Genomic DNA, 19,996 nt, shown 5'->3' with positions numbered 1-19,996 from the left:
TATATATATATATATATATATATATATATATATATATGTATATGTATGTATATATATATATATATGTATGTATATATAATGTTGGAGAGCCAAGGTCCACGTTTTCCCTGCTGGGGTCACTTCTCTTGATAACCCTGCAGTCTGATGATTTGATTTCTGAGCAAGTGTCTGTGTGTGTATGTGTAGACTTGTAAAGTTGTGGAAAAAACCTACGGCTGCCAACCAACGAGGAGTCACAAGGCCAGTAGCCAAAGAAATCATGTCATTGTACAGACTGTAGCATTTTAGAATTGAAGCATTCCGCATCGACTGGTGTTTCAATCCACGTCTGCTTTCACACATGCATATCTGGTGATGTTATGGTATGTTAAAACAAATTAGAATCATCCTGGCCATTGTTTTTAATCAATGTCAACCCAAATGTTTCATGGGGCTGATTTAAAAGGGTGATTCACCGGCTCCAAAAAAAATCAGACTCACTTTTACTTCCATGTTCTGCGTTGTTTCTCCCCTCTCTCTTTCTCACTCGACGCCTCCATCGCTTGACTTTTCCCTCCATTATCCCGCAGTTTGTGCGGACATTCAATATCTTTTGCCAGGAATGCATTCAGTGCAGTTTCTCATGGAAGATTCATGCAATCATGTGCAACTCCATTTTCCTCTACTGAAACTCAGAGTTCTACACATCCTTAAAACAGCTGTTACACGCTATGATACATAGCAGCCGTTAAAGGTAACACAACATGTAGAGTTTAAGACCCTTGACGACAGAGTTACAAACTTCAAGGCATGCAAATAAGATCAGCAGGTTATCTCTGTAGTCAAAGACTATATGAAAAAATGATGTGATCAAGGACTGTATACTCTGTTCAGTCAAAGATCCATTCATAAAACTTGCTATGTGGAAAATATTGTAAAAACAAACAAAAAGTAGGATATCTTCTCAGCAAAAAATGATGTCAGAAGACTGTAAAGTAACAAAAACCGAATTGTATCCAATTCAAAAAGGTCTTTCCCATTACCGTCAATACAAACAGTGTAAAATTGAAGATGGCGCAGAACAAATGTCTCGCTCATCCGATGATGTATAAATTAAATCATTATTTTAATAACTAGTGTTGCAGCTGTGTAGCTTACGGCCACCAATAGCAGCACCAATGCTCCACTGCAGAGCAGCACCACAGACGTTAACCAGGGATACATTTCTATCATTTTGTACAGAGAAGACCTCTCTCTGTCAGAGTATAGTGTGTTTTGTTACTTTACAGCCCCCTGAAATCGTTTTTTTTCCCAGACTGCGTAGAAGATATCCTGCTCTCCGATGAGTTTGTATTTTATGAGCTGGATCAATGCTTATTAAACCTCCAAATGCTAGCTTACCCCGACTAAACCCAGAGTAGGATCACCCATCCACCCCCCCCCCCACCCCCCTCCGGCCAAGCCCGCACATTGGTTTTGCTGATCACAGTCCTGATCCACAGGGCCCACAGCTCTGTTTGTTTCTCTACTCCAGCAGCTAGTTAATTGGATTCACCTGGCGTTCCTGCTCAGTCATTTATTATGAACCTAGAACCAAGACAAACAGGGCCCCGAGTGCTGAGCACAACCACCATGAACCACGGCTCTTATTAAAATTAACGAGGCAACCGTCGGCTGAGCAAACAGGAATGGCATTTAGAATACCTTAATTGCGGTGAAATAGTAACAAAGGCAGCTGAGATAGTATGAGGCCACCGAAATCCTCAAATTTGCCGTACAGGTGCAGATATTCATTAACCAGCTGTGTGAGTCTAGCCTCCAGGCTGTGCATTTAAATAAGAGGAAATGGAAAACCTTATTTATAAAAGGTCACACAACTGCCCATGATATTTTTTTGTCAGCAGCACATTGCTAGAATACCACTGTTCGAAGTATTTAAAGATCCACCCCACAACATTAGGAAAACTAAGGTTCTTCATCTGATCCATTGTTAATATCAAAATATTGATCATAGCTTCTTTTAGTAAGGTGGTTATATTTCAATGCGTGTAAGCATCCTTACTGGGTTAGAAAATCCCTGCAATAACTCTGGAAAGCTCTCCCTGCACGTCTGACTTTCTCCCACGTTCAACATAATTAATGATGAGGGCTGTGTCAAAACTTAATGCAAACATATTCACAAGAGCCTCCACTGCCTTTACTACTATATACTGACTGTTGCTGTTGATAGTATGGTCTAATATTGCATGCAGAGCTACAATAGAGTGATCTCTTTATTCTTGAGAGCCCTTGACAAAGTTATAAATCTGTAGCTGAGGCTGTCAGCAGTGAAAGACGCCAGACCCCGTCTAACCTTTTGGTGTTTTAGTGCCTGTGTGTGTGTCTGTCTTTCTGTCTGTGTGTCTGTGTGTGGGAGGGGACAGTCTGTTTGACAGATAGAAAGCAGCTTGTACAATCACAGCTGGAGACTGAGAAATAGAGACTTCCTTCCCATGTCATCTATCTTCTGTCTCACTTTTACCTTTCTCTTTTAAACCCCTTTTTTTCTTCTTCCCTGGCTTCTTCCTCGCCTCTTTCTGTCCCTCAATGAGTATAAGAAGAGGCTGAGCGATAAAGGAAGACTCCAGCTGCCTACTAAGAGCCTGCATTAGCAAGAGCATGTGTAGGAATTAGATGGTAATAGCGAGCGTTTCCCTCCGGCAGCCCAGACTCGAGTAGTCATCAAGGGGAATTTCGGCGGTTGGCCGTTTTTTCCTCCATCCCCTCTGACTGCCCCACTCAGCTTAAATATTCTATGCTGCTGTCTTCCGTAATTGGCTTTGACTGCGGTAAACAAGTTTCGAGGCTAAAACAGTGTTTGAATATGCAAAGTCTTCGCTCAACAAACTGCTTTCTGTGTGTGTTTGTGAGAGTGTGTGTGCATCTTTGCACTCGTATTCCTACATAAGCTTTCGTAATAGATTCAATGCTCGTCTCTCAGAATGAATATTGTTCACTGTGGATCAGTGTCACTGTCATCCCATCCGTCATCTAACTTAATTCACCCAGTCATCTGTCCTATAAATCAATCTGCAGGTTAACCAACGTTGAGCAATGATTGATCTCATCGCAGGCATTTTTTTCATCTGACTCGTCCGCAACCCTTTCTAGCTCAGTCATTTTTTAAGGAGGCACTCCAGGTATTATGTAGTTCCTGATAATAATTTGACATCCAATCTTCATAGCTTGTTTGGGGCCGTTTTATTTCTTTAACTGACAGTGATTGGCTTAAGGGGATGCTAACATTACAGATGACATGTTATATTAAAAAAAATCAGTTTTAAGTGAAATATAGTATTTTTTTTCGGGGATAGCGTTGTGGATGACTGCTCAAATGTATCTTAGAATTGGATTTCTTTTCCACCTGCGTTGTATCGTATTCTGCTGCCGCTGACAGTCTGTTTAAGTCTTGTCTTCTTTTTCATTTTCTCTATAATTGCTTGAAAGCCGAACATGTCATTATTTTTTCCTCTCTGTTAGTTTGACGGCTGAATCGTCTTCCGCTCGCCCATTGTGCCCCGTTTGCCTGACGACACTCGCTGTTCCAAAGCTGAAGCAGCCATCTTGTTTTACATCCTTTACTCAGCAGGCCGAGTGTCGCTTCAGGTGTCTGCAAGTCGCTTCTATGATGAAAAAAAAAAAAGTGAATAATGTGTCTGTTTTTAAAGCAGCACTTTATGTGATCTGACAAGTCCGACTAATATACTTCTATCGCAAACACACACAATCTTCTGCCTTGCTATTCATTATGTGATGGCACCAAACAACCTGTCAACTTGGATAATTACCTCTCATTAACCGGCTCAGACAGGCCATCATTCACGTTCCTCTCGTGGTACGTGTATGTGTGTGTGTGCAGGCATCAGTGTGTGTGTGTCACCAGAAGGTTCGACAGATGGCGTGTTTTGGCATGGATCCCTCAAGGCGGGTTAAGGTTCAATTCAATCAGGTGTTTTGCTGGCCATCATTTGGGCGTCGTGACTCCAGTCACTTTGAAGCACCTTGTGTTCGCCCATTAGTGGTGTGACAAAGCTTGGATTCTGTCAGCAACCTAATTGTTCAACCTTGGCAGCCATGAAACTGTTTGCAAAAAAACGCTCGACTTCCAGCAGTTGCTGTGGATCTGAGGAAGTAGAGGTGACACTAGCAGACAACAAAGCAAGCCATGCACATTTCCTTTGCTCCACGTGTCAAGTATATGTTTAATTGTTTCTGCTATTCAATAGCAAAAAACTTTGACAGCAAAAAGCCAGGTGTAAATGCTTCGGATAAACATCAAAGAGTTTGAAATCCCGTTGCCCAAAACCACCCCGGACAGAGGTTAGAGACGCATTCCAGCCAGATGTTGAAAAGGTTTGAACACATCCATCTCTCCAAGACTGGATGTAACTGTGGCAGTATTTTATCTCTGTCAATATGTTAAGCTTTTCATATAGAAGATGGCCTCTCAATTTAGCCAGTCACATGATCGAAGGCATTGGCTCATAAGAGCAGCAATTCATTGTTGTGATCCCTCACTGGCTTCCAAACATAGGACGACGGGGCGAACAGATGCACCTCCTCCAAGGTTCTTAGCAGTTTACTTTTTCTTTTTTTTAACCTTCTTTCGGCGCTCTAATTGTATTTTCATATCCACTGAACAATCGCAATTATCGGACTGTCCACTTCGGAGCAACGCGGTGGTTCTTCCCCACTTCCAGTTGTTGCTAGCTTGGATTTCATAATGACCCTCAAATACCCCAAAAAGATGCTGATGCTTTATTTTAGCTGTAGTGTGTTTAAGGCACCTTATCTGCACAACAAAAAAAAGTATTTTGAACTGGTTGAATGATGTAGGGAGCTCAGCGTGTGACTGTTTACTAGAGCCTTGAAACAATTAGGATGCTTGATAGCGCTGGATGGAGGAGATCGGAGTCCCAGAGCTCATTATTGTTGGAGTGAAGCGTCTCAGCGCTACTGATCGACATTCTCAGCGCTGCTCATACCACGCTGGGGCAACTAATCAGCAGCTCTGCATTTTAAATTCAGATTCTTGTTTTGATGACTTGTCCTCTAAGGCATTATATTGATACTACTGCATGTCTGGATTATATTTACTTATTCATTAGTGCTTTCCTCTTCTTTTTTTCTCTGTGTATTTTCATCCTTTTTAGATTAGCTGATGATAGTAGTTTTTATTGTTTTAGTTAACTTACTTAAAATCAAGAGTTTCTCAAATATATCTAGAAAATGAAGTAAAGTAAAACAAAATATTGGATTCATTTTTTAGCACTACTCATTGTTGTGCAATAATCTTTCAGAATAAGCTTCTGCTAAACCATTCAGTGTTTTACTTAATGGTCCAAAAATTGTTCTTTTAGGCTATATGTTAAATATTTGAATAACTCTCAGTCACTAAATATTGACTTCATCTCACTCTCTCTCCGTCCTCTCCCTGGTTCCAGGCTTCAGAGGAGGTCTCTCTGCTGTTGGCCAGCCCCAGGATGCTGCTCCCTCCATCAAGCACGCTGCCACCAGGTGCCCCCCTGTCTGTCCACCACCAGATCCAGCTGCTCCAACAGCAGCTCCAGCAGCAACAACAGCAGACACAAGTGGCCGTAGCACAGGTACATCTCCCACAACTTACTGTTTTTGCCTACTACTTATACTCTAAAAGTTTTTATGGAGTCACTTCGTCACTCTCACCAAAACTTGTTCTTTTCTATTTTAGTATTGCATAGCAGCATCCAAATGATAATACAAGATGAGGACATGCAGTATATCTAATATATAAAGATAAACAAATGCATCTCATGATGTGCACTTTAGTGAGCCGGAGGTGTAATTTCATTATGAAGCTTGGAGGATGTAAATGAAGACTTAACAAATAGTTGAGGCAACAGAGAAATGGTACATATAAGTAACACGCTCGCTCTTATACTTGATTGTTGCATTGTATTGAATATAGCAACAACCCACTTAAATACAGGCATTGTAGGATCTGCCTTCTTCTGGGTGAGTTGTAGTTTGTTTTTTTTCAATACAGAACATTTCATTTCAAAGAAGAAACAAATGCCATGTGCATACAAACCCGTGCTCTTAAGGGGTTGGTCAGAAACAGAAGGCCTTTAATAAGTAAGGAAAATACACCAATATGTATTGGCCCATTTGCCTTTCTCAGGGTGTCAACTAACTCTAATTTATTAGCAGTCTAATTCCACAAACCTATGTTAACGTGAACACAGTACATGCTGGCACACATTTACAGAAACTGTGCCTGACAATTTTAAGGTTAGGGTTTATATTTAGCTCAATCTAATCATCTTTTGTCTATACCCACTTATACAGCATACAGGGTTCATTTTAATAAAATGTATTCTAATACAATTACTTAGTAGCTTGTAAAAATAGTCAGTAACCTAATCCAATGTAATTGATTAACTTCTGTTACCTTTGGATTACGTCAATACAAAATATGCAAATAAAAACAACAGAATAGCAAAAGGCTAAATGTTCGCCATTATTTTTTACGTAAAAAAGAAAAGGGCGAAACATCACAGTACAGTTTAGTCATCATCCAAGGACTCAGATCTTTTGGCGCTTTAGTGTGTCCGGATTTTAACTTGGAGTATCCAGTAACCATAATATTTAAATTAAGTTCTATGCAAATTTAGTTACAAACCGTCGTTTCACGCTGGGAAGCAACTTGGCAAAAAAAATGAAATGAAATCTTGTATTAAATATGGAAACCAGCCTTTGCTGACCACACTGCCTGAGGAAGAGAAACGTGTGATCAGTTGGAAACACTCCAGGAGCATTGACAGAGTGGAGGAGATCAACACCTGTCCAATCTGGGTTTTAAAAGAGAACTTCGAATCGAGTGCACACAGCGTCAGACATCAATCACACAGCTTGAGTGGCTGCAGTGGGAGAAGTAACTAGTGACATCGATGGCTTCAGGCTTATGAGCTGGATCAAAACAGACACACACACACACACACACACATATACGGTACATGCAGTTTGTCAGCCTGCTTGCAAAAGGCCTCGAGACTTGAAACTGCAATTTCACAACTCGACACACCGTCTTCCTCACGCATGCACACTCACACAAACACACTCCTGAGTCCTGGCCCAGAAGTGTCTCAGACGGTTAAATGCTGATGTCTCGTATAGCTCCCAGAGACGGATACAGGGGGTCCTCGTGATTCAACTGCCTTTTCACACCGAGCATAGCTGGTCACTTGTCATACCCTGAACAACGGACAGACTGCTGCTATGACTGACGCATTGGGATTGTGTGTGCCCAGACACGAATGCCATTAATGATACCTCGATGGAGCCAGAGGTCACTTCCCGCTCGCACAGACTCTGGCGTAGACGCTTTTTTTTTTTTTTTTTAAATGATTAAAAAAAATTTGGCAGGTGAAAGGCAATATTTTACCTAATGTGGAATATTTCAAATGAGTATGAGCCACCCAATACGTGACCATGACTCTTTTGCCATTCAGCAAGGTGTCCCAGGTGGTCCTGATTTGACTGAGCCGCTGTAACTGTAACCACTCAGCATCTGTGGTTCCCAACCTGGGGGTCATAAGATGAATGTAAAAGGTCGAAAGATAAATAATGTTATAGGAATCTTTGCTTTTTTCGTGTGAAATGCTCGATAGTTCTACCTCTTCTGTCCACTAACATGTATTCAAATGAAAAGAATCTGAGAAGTTAAGAGTCCAGATTTGAACCAGCAGTTCTTAAAGACCAGCTGTTTATTAGCAGCAAGAAGGAAACTGTTACTAAACCAAACCAAACTTCCTTCTAACCAGAGGGAGGAGGGTTTACTCCACCACTGAAGGTCAAACAGAAGACAGTAAAGAGATGAGTTCTGCCCAAATAATAATTATAATAGTAATTATACATTTTATTTGTAAAAACCTTTTCTGGATTCAGAGTGCCAAATGCACATTGTGGGTGAAGACATCGAGGAAGAGAGGGATTACTTGGCTGTCACGCTGGTAAAATGCGTGTGCGCACATTTGTAGTTGTGTGTGTTTTGTGTTATGATGAAGACTTTGTTTTCCGCTCAAAACAAAAAAGCTTTCCCTGGTGTCGTTGCCTCAGTTTCACACCAGACTATAAAATGCCGTTGTTCTGTTTTCACATTTCTCTGTTCAAGTAAATATTTCACAGGATAGAAAAAGTGTCCAACTTAGTTTCAGAACGCCTGGCCCCCCCCACTGATTCTACAGAGTTGTCAGGTTTGAGTGCAGCTCCGCCACAATAATGTTGTTGTACAATGTTAACGCGACGACACACACCAACGATGAACAAAGACTTGCAGCCGAGAAAGCATTAGTCTCATTGAGTGGCCTTCACCCTGTTTATGATACGAGTTATGGTCAGCCTTTTTTCAGCAACAGTCATTTCATTGATTTACATTCTGAAATGTCTCTTATATCGTGTTGTTTTTATTTTCAGTGGCAAAATTTGCATATTTCACTGTTTACGGATGTGTTATAGACTAAACGAATAATAGATTAATCATGAGTAAAATCAGCAGATTAATCGATGATGATAACAATCTTTAATTGACGCCTTATTTTCCTTCAGCTTTCTTTGAAAGCAGCTGACTTTCAAAGCAATGTTGCAGTACGGCAGCGTTTTTTTGTCGTCCCAGCTTAATGTGGAAGAAATGACTTCAAAGAGGGGATTATTTTCACCGTTGCCCTCTGTGCTGATGAAAGTGTGACTCTGTGTGCCCGACCAGGAAACTTACTGGGAAAATGTTCTTGATTTTGAACTCTGCTGCAGACTCTGAGCAGAGGTCACAGTAGATGGAGGTAAATTAGCGAGCTGGCCGACGCTAATCACGGCTCACTCGGGGAAGAGTGGAAGTGGAGATGTTTAATGAAGTTAGGAAAATGAGGGAACACATGGACGATCTGTTTCGAGAGGAAGTTCGCTCTGCAGATGCTGCTCTGTCACTGCTTAATGAAATGTGCCCCCCTCTCTCCGTCCCATCCAGCTTTCTTACCGATCTTTCCTTCAGTCCTTCCTCGCTGCATTTCCTCCCTTTCGTTCCTGACTTCCTTCTCCTGCTTTTGTTTGTTCCACACCTCTGCTTCCTCCCGTCTCCTTTCCATCAGTTATTTTGAACCTGTTATTTTCCCCTGCCACCTCCACCTTCCTTCCCTCTCTTTTTATTCATTGGTCTCTCTCTCTCATTTCTCCTTCCACATCTTATTTCTTCGCTCAAAGACATCTACCTTCCGTCCTCCCACACTGTCGCTTTGGACTTTTCTGGTTCTCTCTCACTTCATCAATTGCACTCTCGCTGTCTTATGCACAGAAGTGCAAGTGCATTTCTAATGCTTTCCTTATCGTTGCACCACTAAAATGATCTTTCCGTTTTTTTTCCCCTACAAAAATGATAAATAAAGACCAACAAGCATTGGAGGGGTTTCAAACAGTTCCAAATCAAAGAGGCCCGGCGTGGGCAGGGAATGCGATGATGGTAATCCTGTGTGAAGAGTACATCCTCGCCAACCAATACCGTGGAGCCACGACGCACAACCGACGGTCCTAATCCCTTTATGCTACCAGTGGGAGAGACAATTCTTTTCAATCTCGTCTGAAAGGGAAACTATCATTTCATTTATCATCCGTTTGTTTTTATGACATCTGCATTTTTAGATTAGGAGTTAAATCTCGAGGTCTTATCGCTGTATGTAGTGCCACGTGCTCTTTGCCACAGTGGTTCTGCAGAGGATTGTCCAGTCTGTGTGGCACTTATTCGAAACCCTAAACAGCAAACACACAGTGAGAGCGAGAATCCACTGGATGTTGGTTGAATCACAGGGAGCCAACTGCAAGAACTGTACGAAATATATTTAGTATGCTACTGTATGTTGAAATCAGTTAAACAGAGACACGTTTTCCATTTTAGGAAGAGAGAATATCAAACAGTGGTGAGAGGAGGAGTCGGGAAGATGAAAATTGTCCTCGGGCGCTGTTCTGTTCTGTTTCGAACAAAGAAAGCACTAAAAAGAAGAGCGATGCTGCTTCCTAATTAGAGCTTGAATCAGTCACTTCAGTTGCTTGAAGCTCCATCAATTTCACGATGCTCGGATAAGATGGCAGAAAGCATTGGGCAAGACAATAATACATATAACAAAGACAAATGAATACAAACAAAAATACATAATACGGTATAAATAACACTGATTTAGTTTTAACCACAACCATGGTCGTTAAACATGAAAACAAAGCTCCTCTAACCTTAAAGTGGTCAGAGCATCAGATCAGACAACACGTCTATGTGTAATTCTGGCCAAACTATGTATGTTGTCATTTGATTTATGGATCAAACTGTTAAACTCAAGGTCAAGGGTCTCCCAAAGACGAGCCTAATGAAAATGCTTATTAAATATTGTATTCATTTATGAATGAAGTGATCAGGTGGAGCCATAAAAAGGCAATGAGATGGAGACACACATGGCCAGATGAACAGACGCGCTACCGGACCAAAGGAAACGGAGAGATAACATATTTAATAATTTACGGCTTATCATTTCTCATCTTATCAATTTTTCATTCCATTTTTATATTTTATCTGTTGGACCAGCCTCTTGTTTCCTCAGAAAAACTGGGTCTGTACATTTGCACCATGCAACCAAATGTAACCTCGTGTGGACGCAACGTCGTTCTGTTTTTGATCAGATATTCATACGACAAAGCCGAGGTCTGACTTTTTAAAAGAAAAGTTTTATCCTAGCTTTTTCTTTCCCCTTTCTTTTTGCTTGTCTTGCTTTGTTCACTACTGTTTATGCATGAGATTGTTCAGAGTCCTTTCACCAGCCATTGCAGCTCAGTGAGAGACATTCAGACATGGACAGCATCAGAACAAATGTGACACTTGCTCCCAAGGCCTCAGTGTGAACCGTGTGGGAGTGGCTGGTGCTCCATTAGAGGTGTCAGCAGGGCAGCATAATGTCAACGTCAAGCTGCACTCTTCCTTCGCTCAAGATGGGGTCCTGTCAGCTGTAAATCACACCGCCAAAGTCAGCATCAGGGCGTCGGCCTTTACAAATGAGTTCTGCAGAGGCAGCTTGGCCGCGGCACAATCTGAAATCACTGCTATTTGTTGGCAAGTACAAGGATAATGGAAGTAGATGAGCGTCTACTTGTTTTTCTGCCGGAGGAGTGGATGTGAGATGGAGGCCTTGGGACAGACGCTGTGGATTTTAGACACTAATAATCTAATGTAAATCAGAATCATGTGAGAATGAAATACATACATGCCACAACCAAAAAAGGTCAATTTGAAGACGTGATTTGTTGTCTATACACTGCCTGCACAATTATTAGGCAAGTCGTATTTTTGAGGATTCTTTTATTATTGAACAACTACAGAGCTCTCGGCCAATCTAACATGTTAATAAACCTCAAACCTCAATATTTAAGAAAGTAAAAGTGAGGTTTGGGCTTTCTTAGGAGAATATCTATGTGTGCACAATTATTATGCAACTAAATGAAAAACCAAAATTCTCCCATCTCACGTTTATTTTCATCTGTTGAAGTGAGAATAATAAACAAACAACTCAACATTTACAAATAAACATTTCTGACATTTCAAATAAAAAAATCAGTGACCAATATAGCCTTCTTTTCAAAGACAGTAATAAGCCTTCCATTCATGGATTCTGTCACTTTCTTGATCTGTTGACGATCAACCACAGCCTCCCAGACACTCCCAGACAATCTCCTGTTTAAGAAGGGCCCACAAGTTCTCAACAGGGTTTAGGTGAGGTGAGGAAGGGGGCCATGTCATTCTTTCATCTTTAAGGCCTTTACTGGCTATAGCCACGCGCTGGAGTACTTCCAAGCATGCGATGGAGCATTGTCCTGCATAAAAATCATGGTCTTCTTGAAAGATGCAGACTTTTTCCTGGACCACTGCTTGAAGAAAGTGTCTTCTAAAAACTGGCAGTAGGTTTGGGAGTTGATTTTGAGTCCATCTTCAACCCGAAAAGGTCCAACTAGCTCATCTTTAATAACACCAGCTAGTTGGACCTTTTCGGGTTGAAGATGAAGGGAAACAGTCCGCCTCTCTGAACAGTGTCTGGGAGGCTGTGGTTGATCGTCAACAGATCAAGAAAGTGACAGAATCCATGAATGGAAGGCTTCTTACTGTTATTGAAAATAAGGGTGGCTAACAATATTTTAAAAAATACAACTTGCCTAATAATTGTGTATATAAGTCTGTGTGTGTGTGTGTGTGTGTATGTTTATTAATGTTAGTACGAATATCATAGACATCATTATGCTACAAAATCAGGTACTGAACGCAGAATCACCCAACAGGCTCAGCAATACCATGGGAGATATTGATAGAAATATGTGCTAAACAAGACAACAGTGTGCTACATTACTAGATACAGTACGAACTGGAACAACAACACAGTCTATTAGTTAAAGACAAAGTAAAACATCTGGAGTCACAACCTCATCTCTGCATTTGTAATAGATTTTCAGACGGCTCATGAAACACTGAAGGACTTTCTGAGGCATTTTCCGCAGTGTTTCAAATCTCTATTACAGTTTGTCTTGTAGTTTTTTTCCCCTTCACGTGTGTCCCCGCTGACGTCAAGAGCCAAGCTATCCACGCTGCCCCGGTTACCACATCAAACTGAAATGAGAAACCAGGGAGTCATTACAAGTTTCAATGACTTTTACCTCCACACGGGACCCCGTGATTCACGGCGCTCTGCAAATACTATACTGCTCTTGTCAGCCCTTCACACCAGCTGCCTTCCTAGATATTTTATGGCCACCGCTGACGCACTCTGATTAGGCTATTTATATGTTCACAACAGAGTAGAAATGGTTTACTGACAAGAAGCCATTAGAGAAAGAAGAAAACTTCCCAATGTCAGCAGTAAGTAGCACTTCAAGATTCTGACTTTTCAACATGCACGTGGTGTCGGTGGATAAAAGCACGTTTTTGACATTCTCTCCTTCAGCGCCTCTTCGCCTGTTACACCACCGACATTTGAAGTCCTGCTGGACTACGTTCAAATTCCAGGCTTGAGCTTCATCAGAGTAGTGAGAGCCGCGCAGCCTCTCTTGTCAGAAAGTCATTAGCAAGTGGGCTCCTTCAACACACTGGGCTCCTTCTGAACCATTCTGTCCATTTGAAACCTTGAACATTTCTTCTCTCAAATTGTTGAAAGCAATTATGTGCTCAGGTTTAGAGGTGGCTGAGTCGGGTGAGGCGGGGGCCACTAACATTTGATTTGCAGAGTACCGGTACTTTGAAGTAAAAAGGGGACTCATCGCTGCTACAAAAGCGTGTGTGTGGACGTGTGTGCGCTATAATAAATGATTCAGAATGTTACGGCAGTCTTAGCCTTCAGTCTGAAATTGAAATAGAGTCTCTGATTTAATCTTGCAGACTGCAGCAGACTGTGGCACTAAGGTTACACAAGGATCAGAGCAGCCACCGGAGCAATGCTGCGCCTGTAATAAAAGATGTAATGGACGGATATAAAGCCACAGAAATAACAAAGATCTAAAACATATCAATCATGTCTTTTTCATTACCTCGGAGACAGTCAAGAGTGTGTGTGTGTTTGCTTTTATCTCAGTGTACATAGACAGAGATTAAATACTAGACAGCCACAACTAAAGATAACTTTAATTATCAGTTAGTTAGCTGATTATTTTCTTGATTAATTGACTGCTAATTCTTTCTATTAATTATCGGAAAATAATGAAAAATGCCCACCATGGGGACATAAGTCCAAAAGTCAACATCTAGAGATGTAAATTCTACAATGATGAGCAGAATACACTCAGCCCAAAGACACCAGTCAGGTACCAGTGAATGTTTGAAAAGTGACTCAAACGACAAAGTTAAATCTTGATTTTATTGATGCATGAAAGACGGGCGTGTAACAAAAAGACACTTCGTAAATACATTTTAAAAAGCGTACACTTGCACACACATTATTCACAAAAAAACATCTTCACAGTTAAAAATACAAGAGCTGTGAAACAAATGAATGGTTGTGATGAATATGCTTAACACTTGAGAATAACTATCGTGTTCCTAATGGCCTGCCGAATACTTGATAATTCATTAATTATCAAAATAGTCAGTCATAAATATTCAGCACTTTTCAAAGTGCACACATGGTCAAACCAGGAAGATCAGGCGTTTCTACGTCTAGATGTCCCTCGTCAGCTGGTCAGTATCGTTACTTTAAACTGCTTCGACTCGCTGCTTCACATGAAACGTGTCCAGCTATGGATCATCGAACTTCAGCCCCGTGCACAACCTGCAGCTCTGCTCATGAGGTTTTTCCTGAGCAGATTGTCACTGATTGATCCGTTCGCCTCTGACTGGAACAACACTTTTCGTTTTTTCTTCAAGTGTTGCTTTAATTTATTACCACGCAGTCAAAATACAGTGTGATTGATCAATAACTGCGTACTAATTTACTACGCTAAATCAATGTGGATGTTTCTCCCATATCTGAGATGCTTCTTCTTCTTAGCAGCAACATCAAGGCATCGTTTTTTTCATGTGTGCTAAAATTCAGCCTTTTTGGTCAGACAGTGTTGTTATCATCTCCGAAGTCATCACCTCTAATCTAGAAGCAGATTCTTTACTTCGTCTTTCTCCCGGCCTGAGAGGCTGTATGTGGCTGAATGACTCAGCACCTTATATTTAGAAAAGATTGAATTTGCTTTGGGGAAGAATCTGTTAAAATAATTTAACAACCTTTTAAAGCTGACTTAAAATGTACAATTATTATTATGCAACACACCAGGAAGTGGCGACTCAGAATGATAATGTATAAGTGTCCAAATATCATCGAGCTGCTCACCATACAGTACCTTTTTGATGAAAAATGTCAGCTCAACAGAAGCTTGGTGGACACAGAAGCCTTTTACAGTGCGTTGGTTGGTGTTTTCTTTGCTCAAATATTTGAAGCACTCAGTCCTGATTTCACTGACAAAGCAAATTATACTTGAAGGGTCAACACAGTTTGAGCCTTCAAGTGGAGCGGTGCGTCTGTGGAATCCAGATAAGAGTTTGAAGTAGTGCTGATTTTGTAAGTATTGACCTGGAGAAAATGCTTGTTGACACCGCACTGAGCATCTGTTCCTATCTCCTTCCTCCCTCCTCTTCTTATCTGTCCATCTCGACTCACCTCCTCCTGTGCAGGTCCACCTGTTGAAGGACCAGCTGACTGCGGAGGCCACGGCGCGGCTGGAGGCCCAGGCCCGAGTCCACCAGCTGCTGCTGCAGAACAAAGACCTGCTGCAGCACATCTCCCTACTGGTGAAACAGATTCAGGAGCTGGAGCTCAAGATGTCTGGACCAAACTCCAGTAAGAGACTTATACGCACATACAGTACATACTGCATGCTGGAGTTTATATCAACGAGTGCACGCTTGCTGCAACATCTCATCCCTTCCATCTCTTTTAGCTATTCTGATCTCATTTTGATCCAGTATAGTAAAGAGACAGGTGAGCAGGAAGATATCCATTGAAAACATGAATACAATATATATGATATTACGGCCATTATATGCAAATTATATGTAAAAATGCAATCGTAATTGATTCTTTGTTAAATCTTATTTACTAGAATAACTTAGATAGCACACACCTCTTCCAATACAGCGCTGTCCTCTCAATGAGTTATTTAAACAGTAGAAATGTATTCTTCATATAATTCATATGATATCGACAAGATATAAGTAAATACTTGAGAAAGTAACAAAACATTATTTGAAAGATTATTTCTTTCTCGGAATGTTTAAAAGTCATTTAACAAACTCCTGGAAGTGCAACTGAAATAAACCGATTGGTCGAATTCACCACGAATGGATTACAGACGCAGATGGCCCCATGAATTGCTATCTGCCCCGTCTCAAGGTCCATTTCACCAAAGACACGGCACTAATGATAATACAGCAGGGTCCGCACAGTGCTGGTTCCGGTTCCCGGGCCTCCCTTCCTTCCTGCGAGAGGCAATCTGCTATCGTATCGGCCAACATTTCAGAAAGTCAGTGGGGAAAATATTGTCTATTTGCCACCTCTGCACCTTGGACATTTTTTTGAAAAGACCTCATTTCGCACAAGGTTAGGAAAACTGTGATATGGACGCAAAATATACGATGAAATCTCAAAATATTCATCATGAAATGCATCCAACATTTTCGATGCAATAGAACTTTCTCACGACGTCAAGCACAGAAATGCATCAATTACGGGTGCATTTCAGCTGTAGTGTGTCAGTTTAAGAGTTGGCTCAGCATTGTTATTGACCTACCTTCAATGGAATGGAGTGTTTTTACAGCATACATCTGATAAGCCATGAAACACATGAATCTGTTACTCGAGCATGACTTCCTGGATCATATTTGATTTTCTCACCGGTACCTTAAACAACACGCCCCCAAACAAGCTCTGCCCCCTGAGTTGTTATAACACAGGGCTGCTTTCGGTTGAATCCCCACCTGTTTGTAATGCATCTTTTAATTTGCTTTTCTCGCTCACTCACCGTTCGACCTGAACATTGCCTTTCACGCTCCATGTGTGTCTGATAAAACAGAGCCGCAGACTTTAGATTTCCGTCTTACAACAGAGAGGAAACAGATTATACCTAAGGGGCGGTTCCAGAAGTTTCTGTGGATATTTTTATAGCTGCTGTTGCTGCTTTTTGAGATCACTGCTATGAATCCAAACTGACATGAAGGAGCCAACTACACACGTCTTTTAATCTTTAATGCTTATTAAGGGTTAGTATTAAAAGTATTCCTTTAATGTGTCCTCTCAGTTTTTGAGCTGCAGGTCTGTTCTCCGTTTCCATAAAGAAGGAAACAAAGCGTGTTTCAGTGAGCAGCCCTGACGATGATGAAATGCTTTGAAACATGTTTTCTTTTTTTCTTGCTTACCCAATACAAAACTGATTCATTGGTAACTGAGTGATTGATTTTGTTAGAGTTTTTAGGGGCCGGTTTCCACCACAATTCGCAGATATCTGTATCACATTATTCTTCTGCCATGATCCAGCAGGAGGGGTGACGGCAGATGAATTTAAATCGAGGCAAAGTGGAACTTTTGAATGTTGTATGAAATATGACGTGTCCTTTATTCCTTGGCTCTCCCTCCCTTTGCTCATTCATCACTTTTCGATCTCATCTCCTCTCTGCAGTGGGATCTCAGGACAGTCTGTTGGAGATCACCTTCCGGTCTACGGTACCTCCAGTGATCTGCGACCCCACAACACCCAAACCTGATGTGTCCGCCCTCAACCTGCCCGCGCTGGGCTCCACCGACGGGACCGGCAACGCCTTCTCGTCTTCCAATGGGACTCTGGGAAGCCCCCTAGGTAGGGACAAGTGTCTTCTCAAACTGGAGCGTTTCCGTTTCCTCCCGGGGCCTCCGCCTCCTCAACTCCCCTCGCCTCCCCCGCTGCACAAGGCCGACAGGCCCGAGAGCGAAGGCCAAGAGGTGTCTGAGGTGAAGTTGTTGTCCCACGACCTCAAATCTCTGGGCTGCCTGGACTTTGCCGAGAGGTTTCGCGAGTCGGGCATCGCCTCGGAGTACGAGTCGAACACGGACGACAGCGATGACAATGAGGATGATGGGGAGGACGATGAGGAGGAGGGGATGGAGATCTTTGGCTGGGGGAGGGACGAGGAGACGCTGAGGCTGCTTAATGTTCTCAACAGACAGGGAGCTCCTGACTGTCTGGGAGATGAAATAGCGGTATAGCGCACTAACCTGCTCCCCGGAAGAATCAACAGCCTTTTCCTGTTTCTGTCCATTCACACAAACTACCCTGTAGGAATAACCATGTAGCGACCTAACCTCTGTCAGACAGTTATATATACAAGGCTTACGCCAACATATTGGTGTAATATAGTTGCGATTGCATATAAGAGAAAGGAAAGACTCAAAATAGATGAATAGATGAAAGCATATGTAGGCGGAAACTCGAGTAGCCCTGATCTGGTCAAACTGAATGTGGTCGGCTAACGTAGAGATCCTGAACACAGGATCCACTCGTGCGTCTTTAGGGTTACATGTTGTGCTCGGCAGAGGGAAGAGAATCTTAGCTACTTGGTTTACTTTGATAGAAGTGGGTTGGCTGCAGATTTACTCCCTTGCTCACTGACTGGGGTGCTATGCGTTCAGTGCTGCCACTAGTAGCCAAACGCTATTAGCGACATTTATTTATTTGTTCACTTATTACACTGGATAAGTTGCTATAAGAACACTGCCCTCCCCCCCTTTGTGTCTGTTTTAACATGCTTCACATACAAAATACATATATTTTATTTATCAAATTATTTATTTACCACGTGAATGTACACGAGGCAGTAGCAACAACTGGGGTCCCTGGTGAGGCTTAAAATCAGTACGAGCTGACTCAGGGTCAGTGCGTGTCATCAGTTATGCCTGTAACTGTCACAGTTACTCTCTGTTTGCTGCCATCAAATACATAGCTTATATTTGCAGTAAGATGATAATTTCTTCAAAAATTCAGTCGGAACACACTTGAGGAATATCAGCATCACCTTAAGTGTCCCCTACCGGTCACACCTGTGATACACGTCTCAAGAGACGACTGTGTGAATCGAATCGCTAATCTGTGCATGCACACCTATTCTTTACAATCTTGTTTCCTTTCGCCTTCTCTCTTTATTACGCACACATACCTGAAATCCGTACATCACACACACACACACACGCTCCCAAAGTCTCCTCCCAGCTCTCTGCTGCTGAATTTGCAGTTTGAGCAGTTCTGTAACAAAATCAGGGAGTTTATCTTCAGAGTCTTTCCTCCTTTCATTCAACGGATTGAATTTGTGAGTTAGCCTGTCTTTATCGTGGAATTGAACCAAAAGTTGGAGGTCAGTTCAGGGGCAAGCTCTCACTTTGTCAGGATCGGGAGCGTAGCTGTCGGCCGTGCCGGCAGGAACAAGACGACTGGGTTTGGGGACCGGACAGACTGATGAGCTCCTGTCCTTGCTGGAGAGAAACTCTTCTGATGAACACTTCAGCCGAATCCAGGAAAGAACTTTATGACTGTCTCTATGTTTGGAGAGGGGGAAGTCCTTTTCTTGAGCTCATAATAATAATTATTATTCAAAGACTATTTTTAGACAGAACATCTGTATCTGTACTGTATGTACAAACTTTGTTTTCTATGCCATCCCACAGAAGTGTTGAACTGCTCCGTCCTTGACTCCTGCAGGCTGCCCTCTTTTGGTCTCCTCACAGTTTGTTGACTTGGTAGTCAGAGCATGTTTGCACTCTCTTCACTTGTCTCCCCCCCCCCCTCCCGCTTTTAATTTATGTAAAGCCAGGATTAGTCGGACCTCGAGGAATGCCGTTTGTTTCTTTTATTCCTCCCGTAAACAAAAACTCTTCCCCTCGTGCCAGAACAGCGGCTCACGGATGACAGCCAAAAGTGGTCTCATTTGTTCAAACCCAGCTCTGTGTATGGGCCTCCAAGCACAACGCAGTATTAAAGTGTTCATTTTGTTTCACGAGGAAAAGCCACAGAGTTTTCTTTCTGCGTACTGTAGCCCCAGATTATCACAGCACTCCTGTCGAACCAGTGCAGGGTTAGCACCGGCCAGTATTTGGCAAAGGTAGATGCTGCAGAGATCTAAAGGGGAATCAGGCCAGTTCCCAGTGGGCTCACTATCTTTTGCAAAGAGCTTTAGGCTGATGGGATCAATCCAATTGTGTAAGCGTCCAGTAAACTGACTCCCAGTTAAGTCGCTCGCTTTCCGAACACGTTTGTGTTCAAGGATAACAGAGATTCAATCAGAGATGTTACTTCTCTGAAAGTTTGTTTTGGAAATTAGTTTCAACTTTACTTAATCGGTCTCTGTCGAGCGTGGTGGAGTCAGTGGTTCTATCAAGACTACACAAACGCACAATGATGCTCCATGAATAAACCAGCAGCC

The 19,996-nt window shown here is 42.1% G+C and overlaps 1 protein-coding gene across 2 annotated transcripts in view; it reads left to right on the top strand.

Annotated features, from left to right (window-relative positions):
* Positions 1-19,510, top strand: part of nos1apa (nitric oxide synthase 1 (neuronal) adaptor protein a) — a 119,972-nt gene extending 100,462 nt beyond the window's left edge. For both annotated transcript variants that reach the window (XM_031869691.1, XM_031869690.1), the window contains exons 8-10: positions 5,463-5,624; positions 15,227-15,392; positions 17,227-19,510. In XM_031869691.1, coding sequence (XP_031725551.1) covers positions 5,463-5,624; positions 15,227-15,392; positions 17,227-17,789 — 891 coding nt within the window. In that variant the 3' untranslated portion in view covers positions 17,790-19,510. The remainder of the gene's footprint in view (positions 1-5,462; positions 5,625-15,226; positions 15,393-17,226) is intronic.
* The last annotated feature ends 486 nt before the right edge of the window (positions 19,511-19,996 follow it).

This window comes from Anarrhichthys ocellatus, unplaced genomic scaffold, assembly GCF_004355925.1.
Source record: "Anarrhichthys ocellatus isolate YVR2014 unplaced genomic scaffold, GSC_Weel_1.0 scaffold48, whole genome shotgun sequence".
NCBI lineage: Eukaryota > Metazoa > Chordata > Actinopteri > Perciformes > Anarhichadidae > Anarrhichthys > Anarrhichthys ocellatus.
The sequence above is the reverse complement of the archived record's forward strand: the minus strand, read 5'-3'. Positions and strand labels throughout refer to the sequence as shown.